Source organism: Rhinolophus hipposideros (genome assembly GCF_964194185.1).
Source record: "Rhinolophus hipposideros genome assembly, chromosome: 14".
Taxonomy (NCBI): domain Eukaryota; kingdom Metazoa; phylum Chordata; class Mammalia; order Chiroptera; family Rhinolophidae; genus Rhinolophus; species Rhinolophus hipposideros.
Genome location: NC_138060.1, coordinates 55,098,134 through 55,110,147, shown reverse-complemented (window position 1 = coordinate 55,110,147; position 12,014 = coordinate 55,098,134). Strand labels below are relative to the sequence as shown.

At 40.1% G+C, this 12,014-nt stretch overlaps 1 protein-coding gene across 1 annotated transcript; it reads right to left on the bottom strand.

Moving 5' to 3' along the window:
* Positions 1–2,260: 2,260 nt before the first annotated feature.
* CCR8 (C-C motif chemokine receptor 8) lies at positions 2,261–3,363 on the bottom strand (the record flags this gene model as incomplete). Its single annotated transcript, XM_081072365.1, is given in 2 exon segments — positions 2,261–3,339; positions 3,342–3,363. Coding segments are annotated over 2 exon segments (1,101 nt in total).
* Between the last annotated feature and the right edge of the window lie 8,651 nt (positions 3,364–12,014).

Below are 12,014 nucleotides of genomic sequence, written 5' to 3'. Positions count from 1 at the left end.
CATATTTTACCAATTGTACCAAGCCCAGTCTTCCTAGTATTCCCTCCCTCAACCAGAATCCAGCTTAGGATCATATATTTTAGTTAGTTGTCAGGTCTCTTTAGTCTCCTTTAATCCGCAGCAGTTCTTCAGCCTTTCCATGACAGACATGTTGTTAACACATTGCACTCACACACCCAGACATATGCAGGAATGAGCTCCAATTCGTTCTATCCTCTCTGTAGGTGACTATTGTTACTGCTGGTTAGTGAAAGATAGGTGGCGTCAGAAGACAGCTTCATAACCTTGTATAACCCTCTCACGTGAATCAGAGTTATGCATTTCACATATAAGAAAACCGAAGCACAGAACAGTTAAAGTATGTTGCCCAAAGTTACACAGCTAGGACATGGCTATATACTGTGTATTTTTAGTACAGTAATAATTATCCACATTTTATGAGTCCAAAGAGGTTTACAGGTTACAGACTGGACATCAGGCAGTTCTGTGGAGCAGGAAGGATAGATCATCCTTCATCATCCTTATCTTATAGACAACTTTCTTCATGCTCAGAGAGGTCAGTGTAGGCCAGCTTGTAAGTGCAGGAACAGGGCCCAGGATGGGACTTCTGAGGTGTCCTTTGCATGGGACAACTCATGATTCAAAGAAGTATTCACAATGGAAAATAATGTAATGGAAAATTAATAAAAACTCTTTATGACAAATGTATAGGATACAGCCAAAGCAGTGCTTAGAGGGAATTTTATAGCTTTAAAGGTGTTAGGCACGGCTGGAAGAACGAGTGGCAGGAGACCAAGATTGGTCTATTAGAATTCATTTGGTGTGTTTGAGCTGTGGGAGGTCAGGCTAGAGTAGAGGGAAAAGATCGTAACCTCTCCGAGCAAACAAGGGTGTGGAGTTTTATAGCAGGGGGAAACGAGGCTTGTTCCCCCGTCAATGCTTCAGGGGGTTTTCATCGACAAAGGGTTTCAGGGCATGTCCAAGCCCTCCAGCTCCACACCCTGGCTCCAGGTTGCCATCAGACTACCAAGGCCCACTGATCACAGGCCCCTAGGAGATAAAGCAAGACAGGATCAAGTCAAGATGGCTTTTAAGATAAGGTTTCTGCTCTTGGCCTAAATATGGCTTAACAAAAGGCATCTTTCAGAAATGAACAAAGGTTGACAATCAATAAGATTCCATTTCAAGAAGCTAGAATAAAACAGTAAATTAAAGCCAAAGGAAACAGGTAAGATAAAAATAAGAGCAGAAATTAATGAAAAGACAAAAACAAAATCAAGAAAGCCAAAAGCTGGTTCTTTGAAAACATTAGTAAAATTGATAAACCCCATCAGGGGGAAAAAAAAGAGAAAAAACATAAATGACCAATATTAGCAATGAAAAGGGACATTACTTTATATCCTCCTGCATTGAAAAGACTATGAGAAGATATTAGGGAAAACTTTATGATAATACATTTGACAACTTAGATGAAGTGGGAAAATTCCTTAAAAATCACAACTTCCAAAAGTGAGACGAGGAAAAATAGAAAATCTGAATAATGTCTATCTGCCAAAAAAACTGAATGTGTAATTTGAATTCTTCCCACAGAGAAACCCTGGATGGCTTTACTAATTAATTTCACCAAATACTTAAGGGAGAAATAACACCAAATTTTGTACACAAACTCTTTCAGAGAGTAGTGGAAAAAGGAGTGCTTCCCAATACATTTTTTTCATGTCAAACATGATCAGGATATTGTAAGAAGGGAAATTATAAGACAAAATCTCTTATAAACACAGATACAAAAATACTAAGAGAATCCAATTATTTATTAAAATGATCATGTTTCCCCTAGGGAAAATACAGGTTGATTACCATAGAAAACCAATCAATGCAGTTCACCACATTAACAGAATAACGCAAGAAAGTTATGTGATCACCTCAATAGATAAGGAAAAAGCACTTGATAAAATTTAAGTTCATATATGACAAAGACACTTAGAAAACTAAAAAATCCAAAAACAAAAAAAACTTACAACCAACATTTTACTTAATAGCGTAATACATAGACTATTTCCAGAAGATAGTAACAACGTCTTTGAAAGTTGAGATTCACTTGCAGTAGGTAGGTATTCATTTAATCTGAAATGTAGCTTGTGTCCGTAACCAAATTTCCAAGAGTATCATTTCATGGCACCTCAGACTCCAATATAAATCATGTTTGTCTTTTGAAGGAAGAGTGGTGGTGAAAGCAGAAGCTCACCCTGAGACGTCCTCCTCACAAAATGTAGTCTGTGGTGGAGGAACGGAAGGAGTACTGAAAGGAGGATGATCTCTCCCAGCCTTCTCTGGGGACTTGTCTCCCTACGTAGAGGGAGATGTGGTTGGCAATTTTCTGAAATATTTCTGAGAGGTGTTTCTTGAACTTCTCACCCATGAAAGCATAGATAATAGGGTTCACACAGCAGTGAATGAAGGAAATGGTTTCTGTGATATGAGTGGCATAAATCAGCCTCTGGCTCATGACACATCCATCCAAGATGTGCATGTTAAGCAGGGAAGTGAGGAAGAGGACCACATTGAATGGGACCCAGAAGAGTAAAGAGGCGATGACCACAAGAAGCACCAACTTGATGGCCTTGGTCTTGTTGTGGTTTTGGCAACTCCGCAGATGGTGCAGGATGCGAATGTAGCAGAACATAAGTATAGTGAACGGGATCAACAGGCCTAAGATATTCATTTCAAAGTGGATGAACAACTTCCACTTCAAAGTCTGATGGTTGTAAGACGAGTAACACTGTAGGATGCCATCATCATAGGCCACTTGGTAAAATACCAGCAGTGGGCTGGTGGCCGTGATGGCGGTCAGCCATACTGCCAGGCTCAGGGCTGTGCCCACTCTGGCTGTCCTCACTTTCATGGCATACACCGCGTGGACAATTGCCAGGTACCTGTCCATGCTCATGAGGGTGATAAACAACATGCTGCTGAAGAAGCCAATGTAATAAAAGCCAGACACCACCTTGCACATTACAGCCCCAAACACCCACTGGTAGAGCTGATAGTGAGTCTGAAAGGGGACGGAGAAGACAAAAAGCAGGTCAGACAGGGCCAGGTTCAAGAGGAACACATCTGTGATGCTCCTCAGCTTCTTGCACATGACAAGGACCAGAATGACCAGGCTGTTACCCAGAAGACCGGAGACAAACAGGACGCAGTAAAAGACGACGAGAAGCAACTTGCTCCCTTTCTGGATGAGTTCCCCATCACAGGGGCTTGAGAGGACATCAGGATAGTAGTAGTCGGTTATTGTCACGTTGGGCTCGAGTGTATAATCCATCAAGGCAGGAGGACCTGGTCACAGAGACACCTAAGAGACATTCATTCCTTAAAAATGGTTTCATTTAAAAATATGGACTGAATGTGTCCCTCCCCCCAATTCATATGTTGGAGTCCTGAAGCCCTGTTATGGAGTACATGTTGGTGCCCCATCCCTAAATTCAAAATGAATGATAGCTCAAGTCTCATCCTTCCCTGATTTAGATGATATGTAGATGAGACTTTTGACTGGGAATTGATGCTGAAATGGGTTAAGACTCTGGGGGAGGTTGGGATGAAGTGAAGGTATTTTGTATGTGAAAAGGACATGAGTTTTGGGAGGCCAGAGGGCATAATGTTATGGACTGAATAGTGTCCCCCCAAAATTCAGATATTGAAGCCCTAATTCCCAGTGTGATGGTATTTGGAGAGAAGGCTTTAGGGACATAATTAAGTTTAAATGAGATCATAAGGGTGGGCCCCTGATCTGATTGGAACTGTGTCCTTATAAGAAGAGGACAAGAGACTAGAGACCTCTCTCTCTCTCTCTTTGCACATGTGCAGAGAAAAGGTCATGCAAGGACAAAGTGAGAAAAGACACTTACCAGGAACCCAATCTGTCAGCACCTTGATGTTCTTGGACTTCTGGCTTCCAGAACTATGAAAAAAAATTTCTGTCATTTAAGCTACCCAGCTTGTGATATTATGTCATGACAGCCTAAACAGATAGACTCAAAGGATATATAGGAACTCGCAGTTTCTACCCAATTTTTTTTTAAAAGATTTTATTGGGGAAGGGGAACAGGACTTTATTGGGGAACAGTGTGTACTTCCAGAACTTTTATTTTTCCAAGTCAAGTTGTTGGCCTTTCAATCTTAGTTGTGAAGGGTGCCGTTCAGCTTCAAGTTATTGTCCTCTCAGTCTTAGCTGTGGAGGGCACAGCTCAGCTCCAGGTCCAGTTGCTGTTGCTAGTTGCAGAGGGCACAGCCCCCCATCCCTTCCGGGAGTCAAACTGGCAACCTTTTGGTTGAGAGGACGCGCTCCAACCAACTGAGCCATCCAGGAGCTCAGCAGCAGCTCAGCTCAAGGTGCCGTGTTCAATCTTAGTTGCAGGAGGCGCTGCCCACCATTCCTTGTGGGACTCGAGGAATCAAACTGGCAACCTTGTGGTTGAGAGCCCACTGGCCCATGTGGGAATCGAACAGGCAGCCTTCGGAGTTAGGAACATGGAGCTCCAACTGCCTGAGCCACCAGGCCGGCCCCTACCCAAATTTTCTGTAAACCTAAAACTTCTCTAAAAAATAAAGTCTATTAACACTTTTTTAATTAAAATTTATTGGAGTGATATTAACACTTTTTAAAAATTGAAAACTGCCCTAGCTGAATAAATAACACAGGGGGTTGGGTGGGATAAGAAAAGCCAAATTTTAAAAACAAAATTTAAATACCTATAGTTCCACAACCCATATATTAGCAACTGCTAGCATATAGTTTATATTTACTTTTGGTTCTTTTTTCTTCATTTCCCTTCCTCCCTCCCTCCCTCCCTCCCTCCCTTCCTTCCTTCTTTCTGAATGCAATAGAGATGAAGCTAAAGTTCCCTTTAACTTATCCCCACACCCCAATTTCATATGTATCATTTTAAACAATTTCTCCCCCGTACTTTTACATACTAATATGTATCCATAAACTATGTGATATTGTTGTGTTCACTTTTAACTCATATAAGTGGTCTAACACCACATCTTTCACATTCTTTCTTTGTTTTTGAGATTGATGTCTGACCTTATGTATTTTTTATTCTTAGAAAATCTCATTTTTGGCTGGACTCAGATGTAGAGGTAGAAGCTCTCAGAGAAGACAGTCTTCGTCTCTTGGTAATCTGTTCCTGGTATTTTATTTTGGCCTCCTTCATCCTCTTGGCCAAAAATGTAGCATATTCTACAGCCTCTTTCTTATTTTTCTTAGTATATTGTTTCTTAAGAGCAATATGCCGATGTTTGTGTTACAGGACACATGAAGTAACAAGATGCTGAAACTTGGATGCTTTGGTCCTAGGTTTCTGACCTTTGTTTAGGGGCTTTCTCACAACATATTGGCAAACATCATCTTCTTTAGAGAGATTGAAAAGTTTGCAGACTCTGCTAGCTGTTTTGGGACGAGGCACAGTAGTATGAGTGAGACCAAGAATATCTTTCTCCCCTGTTTTCACAATGACCAAGTTGAGAACACTCAGATTGGCATCTACAACGCAACCCCAAACAGATTTGCGCTTTCTTTCTCCAGTCCTCCTTGGTCTAAAGCAGGAATTCTCCTTACTCAGGAGCAGGCGAACACAGCCGTGGGTCAAGACACACTACTTCATGGAGCAACGTTGTTTGTCATTCCCACTACTGATTCGAACCACATAACCCATTTTTCACCCCGAGCATCAGCAGCAACTTCTGTGGCCACCCACTTCTCATAAAACATACGAAGTTTGCGTTCATCGTCCACTTCCATGAGTTTCTGTGGCCAGTGACCAGGAAAGAGACGTTCAGCTTCATCCTGAAGTAGCTGATCGCCTCCAAGGTGCCACGAAAAAGAGGACATCTCTCATTTTCTACCTTGCTTTTCTTCCCCCAGCATGTTGTTTTAGAAATATAGCCATGCAATACTAACAAGTTTTGCTCATTCTTTTAGCTGCGTTCATACGCACCATAAATAACTAATTTAAAAATGCAGTAGAAAAAATGATCCCAGTCATACTAGCCACAAATACTGCTGGCTTATTAAGAGCAAACCTGATAAAAGCTGCAATTCAGTTATGTAAAGTTTTATAAAACTTCGTTAAAGGACATTAAAGAAGGCATGATTAATGGGAAATATGTACTATATTTACGGAAAGGAAGACTCAACATTTAAAACGTGATAATTTTCAAATTGCTACATACACTCAAGGCAATTTCAATCTAGACATTATTTTTCAAAGCCTTTGATTGCTGAACGTTCAGGCACCCCTAGCCACGACACCACCTTTCTATAATTTGAAATGCCAAGCAAGCTAGCCATTTTTAAGAATACTAATTTCATTTAAGTATTTACCCCCGCATAGATTTTTTAAAAGTTTCTGAAGTATGGAGATGGGTCTTTGTAAAATTTTTTGTGGCCAGCATCTCTCAAAAACAATAGTCTCTCCCTCTACATTTTCCTTCCTACTCATCTTGTATAATTTTTTTGTTTTCAAAAAACAATTGTTGGTTAACCTTCCTTTCATTCTGCTCTCCTAACACCCTAGAATAAGAGTAGGTCCTTAAACCTGCTTTTTCCCATGTACCTTCCTAGTGACACCCAATTCACACTCCTCCAAGCTCTTTTGTCAGTACTATCCATGGGACGTAGTACCAATATCTACCATTTACTACAGTGGGCCAGGAATCTTAGATGCATTGCAACATTTATCTCTCCTGAATCCCTGTGAAGCAGGGATATTCATATATCCTTTCCATTTCTGGAGTTACGATTTTATCTAAACCTCAGAGCGCTCTGGCCAGTGCCTAAAGTTACACAGTGAGTGGAGGGATAAAGCCAGGACTCAAAACCACATGTGTCTACCCCAAACCCTTTTCCTTTTCTGCATTTCTCCATGTTGTGGGTAGAGTAAAAAGCTCCAGTCTTGTGGAGTCTAGGCCACCTGACTTCCAAGTTCTAGATTACTTTATAGGCAAGTAAACTTGGGCTTGTTTTTCAAACTGAGCTTCAGGTTCCTCATCTATTAAAAGGGGCTAATAAAGCTTTCCAGGGTTTGATGAGAATTGAGTGAAATTATTTAAGTGAGCATCTAGTCAGGGATAAATGTTTGATTGCCATCTTTCTTCCTGGAGAACAAAACCCACATTGTCTTCTGCTGTCTGATAGAAGCATTGTACTCAGCTCAAGGACGATCCTCCGATAACTAATATATTTTCTTATCTACCTTCCCATTATTGTAGGAGCTTTGACTGCTTCCTGAAGACAACACTGGCATGGCTTGCTTCCCTCAACCAGAGCTGCGGGGCAGACACTAAGACATGCAGGAATGTGCACTCTGGCAATGAGGTGCAAAGATTTAAAAAAAAAAAAGCACGCTTTATGCCAGATCTTTGAAATATTGACCTTCTCCTTCCCTTTTTCCCAAGGCCATAAAAGTGTCCCTGCCTACTTAGATCCTTTTTCCCCCAGGATGCTTATTAGTACATACCTTTTTAGAGCCTTTGTTTCAGTTGTTACTTCTGTCTTCTCAGAGCCCTAAATCTCAAGGTCTGAGAAGAGCTCCTTTGAAGATACCTATCTTCTGTGGTTCAGTGGTAAAATAGGGTTCGGTCTGTTGTTTTCTTTTCTTTAAAAGATAATACTTATCTTTTATATCCCTCACACTGTGTGAAACTTCCTCCCCCAACCACTATCCCTCTGACATCACACAGAGCCATTACATTTCCACTGTCTCTATTCCTAATGCTGTACTCGCTTCTTGTAAGCACATACATATACACATATATACATACATATATATATATACACACATACATATACATACAAACTTGTAGTTGACATTCATTATTGTTCAGCTTCAGCTTCAGGTGTACAGTGCAGTGATCAGGCATCTACATCATCTCTGAGGTGGTCTCCCTAATGGGACAAGTGTCCATGGGACACCCTACAAAATCTTTACAACATTATTGATTACATTCCCCAAATTAATTTTCAGAACCCCATGGCCATCTTGTGGTTACTGACTGTTTTCTAATCCCCTCACCTCCCCGCTTATCCCGACCCCACTCCCATCTAGCAACCCTCAGTTTTTCCTCTATGTCTCCAAAACTGTTTCTGATTAGTTCATTCACGTACTCTTTTCTTTAGATTCCACATATAAGTGAGATCATATGGTACTTGTCTTTCTCTTTCTGACTTATTTCATTTAACATAATGTTCTCTAGATCCATCCATGTTGTTACAAATGGTAAGATTTCTTTCTTCTTTATGGCTGCGTAATACTCCTTTGTATAAATGTACCACAGTTTCTTAATCCAGTCATCAACCGATGGGCATTTTGGTTGTTTCCATGTCTTGGCTATTGTGTATAGTGCTGCAATAAACATAGGAGTGCACAAAGTTTTTTGAGTTAAAGTTTTGGATTTCTCCGGATAGATACCTAGGAGTAGAATTGCTGGATCATAAGGTAGTTCCATTTTCAGATTTTTGAGATACCGCCATACTGTTTTCCATAGTGGCTGCACCAATCTGCAATCCCACCAACAGTGCACAAGCGTTCCCTTTTCTCCACATCCGAGCCAACACTTATTGTTTGTTGATTTATTGATGATAGCCATTTTGACTAGGGTGAGGTGGTATCTCATTGTGGTTTTTATTTGCATTTCTCTAATGATTAGTGAGTTTGAACATTTTTTCCTGTCTGTTTGCCATCTGTATGTCCTTTTGAGAAAAATGTCTCTTCATGTCCTCTGCCCATTTTTTAATTGGATTGTTTGGTTTTTTGGAGTTGAGTTGAGTGAGTTTTTTAAATAAATTTGTGATATTAACCCCTTATCAAATATATCATTGGCAAATATCTTTTCCCATTCAGTAGGGTCCCTTTTTGTTTTATTGATGGTTTCCTTTGCTGTGAAAAAACTTTTTAGTTTGACATAATCCCACATGTTTATTTTTTCTCTTACTTCCCTTGCACGAGGAGATATATCAGTGAAAATCTTACTCCGGGTAATGTCTGTGAAGTTTATTCCTGTATTTTCTTCTAGGAATTTTATGGTTCCACATTTTACATTTAAGTCTTTAAGCCATTTTGAATTTATTTTTGTATATGGTGTAAGGAGGTGGTCCAGCTTCATTATTTTGCATGTGTCTGTCCAGGTTTCCCAGCACCATTTATTGAATAGACTGTCTTTACCCCACTGTACATTCTTCCTTCCATTTTCATAGATTAAATGCCCATATAGGCATGGATTTATTTCTGGACTCTCTGTTCCATTGATCTATGTGTCTGTTTTTATGCCAATACCATGCTGTTTTGATTACTGTAGCCTTGTAGTATAATTTGATGTCAGGTATTATTATACCTCCCACTTTGTTCTTATTTCTCAAGATTGCTGAGGCTATCCAGGGTCTTTTATGGTCCCATATAAATTTTAGGATTATGTGTTCTGTTTCTGTGAAAACGTCGTTGGTAGTTTGATAGGAATTGTGTTGAATATGTATATTCCCTTAGGCAGTATGGACATTTTAACTATATTAATTCTTCCTATCCTGGGATTGTTTTTTTTTTATTTCTCCTGATGTTTTATTATTGGTATATACAAATGCAACTGATTTCTGAATATTAATTTTGTATCCTGCTACTTTACTAAATTAATCTATCAGCTCTAATAGTTTCTTGGTGGAGTCTTTAGGGTTTCTATATATAGTATCATGTCATATGCATATAATGAAAATTTTACTTCCTCCTTACTGATTTGGATGCCTTTTATTTCTTTTTCTTGTCTGATTGCTGTGGCTAGAACTTCCAGCACTATGTTGAATAGAAATGGAGAAAGTGGGCAACCTTGCCTTGTTCCTGATCAATGGTTTTAGCTTTTCCCCATTGAGTATGATGTTAGCTGTGGGTTTATCATATATGGCCTTTATTAGGTTGAGATGTGATCCCTCTAGTCCCACTTTCTTAAGGGTTTTTATCATAAATGGCTGCTGGATTTTATCAAATGTTTTTTCTGCAGCTATTGATATGATCATGTGATTTTTATTTTTCATTTTGTTACTGTGGTGTATCACATTAATTGATTTGCGGATGTTGAAACACCTTTGCATACCAGGGATGAATCCCACTTGATCAAGTTGGCTGCCCATAGGCGGGCGAGATCAGCTGTGGGACACAGCGAAAGAGCCCACCTCCTGGCTTTTGTGTTCTCTGTTCCGTCTCTGCAGCTGCGGATGCTGGCAACGTTTCCACAACCGCAGATGTGGGCCACCTCTCCACCGCCGCAGATGCGGGCCGCGTCTCCACTCCGCTCCCTTCCCTCCTCCCCTGCTCACCCAATTTGCCCACCTTCAAGTAATCCTTGCACGAGTCTCTTAGCTGTTCTGTGTGATGAGCAGAGAGTCCTTTGATGGGTTATATGTCCCATTTGTGATAAGATCCGGAGGAGAACTCAAAAAGTGCGCCCCGCTGCTACCATTCCTATCTGTTGCTTTCTAAATACTTCAGAAAGTGGAGAGCTTTCTGTTTACGATGCTGCTGAACATCTCAATAAGGCCAAGTAGTTTTCTTTTTAAAAGATTTATAACATGGTGATTAGAATTCTTTTTTTTTTAAAGAAATTTATTTTTCAATTACCGTTGACATTCAACATTATGTTAGTGTCAGGTGTACAAAACAGCATAGTGATTAGACATTTATATACCTCACAAAATGATAATCCCAATAAATCTATTATCCATCTGACACTGTACATAGTTATTACAATATTTTGACTATATTCCCTATGTTGTACTTTACATCCGTGTGACTACTTTTTTCAATTATAGTTGACATTCAATATTATTTCATAATAGTTTCAGGTATGGAGTGTAGCAGTAGGACATTTATATAATTTACGAAGTGATCCCTAGATTAGTCTAGTCCCCACCTGGCACTATGCATAGTTATTACAATATTATTGACTATATTCCCTGTGCTGTACTTTACATCCCTGTGACTATTTTGTAACTAACAATTTGTACTTCTTAATCCCTTCACCTTTCTCACCCAATCCCCTGACCCCCCTCCCATCTAGTAACCATCAGTTTGTTCTCTACATCTATGAGTCTGTTTCCATTTTGTTTCTTCATTTATTTTGTTCTTTAGATTCCACATATAAGTGAAATCATATGGTATTTGTCTTCCTCTGTCTTATTTCCCTTAGCGTAAAACCCTCTAGGTCCATCCATGTAAGATTTCCTTTCTTTTTTTTTATGGCTGAATAATACTCCATTGTGTATATGTACCACTTCTTCTTTATCCAATCGTCTACTGATGGGCAGTTCAATTGCTTTCATAACTTAGTTATTGTAAATAGCACTGCAGTGAACATAGGAATGCATATATCTTTTAAAATTAGTATTTTGGATTTCTTTGGATAAATGCCCAGAAGTGGAATTGCTGGATCATTAGGTAGTTCTACTTTTAATTATTTGAGGAACCTCCAAACTGTTTTCCACAGTGGCTGCACCAATTTGCAGTCCTGCCGACAGTGCACGAAGGTTCCCTTTCCTCCACATCCTTGCCAACACTTGTTTGTTGATTTATTGATGATACCCTTTCTGACAGGTGTGAGGTAATATCTCATTGCAGGGTTGTCTTTTTTTTTAAGATTTTATTGGGGAAGGGGAACAGGACTTTATTGGGGAACAGTGTGTACTTCCAGGACTCTTTTTTCCAAGTCAAGTTGTTGTCTTTTCAGTCTTAGTTGTGGAGGGCGCAGCTCAGCTCCAGGTCCAGTTGCCATTGATAGTTGCTGGGGGCACAGCCTATCCCTTGCGGGAGTTGAACCGGCAACCTTGTGGTTGAGAGGATGCGCTCCAACCAACTGAGCCATCTGGGAGCTCAGTGGCAGCTCAGTTCAAGGTGCCGTGTTCAATCTTAGTTGCAGGGCGCGGAGCCCACCATCCCTTGCTGGAGTCCAGGAATCGAACTGGGAACCTTGTG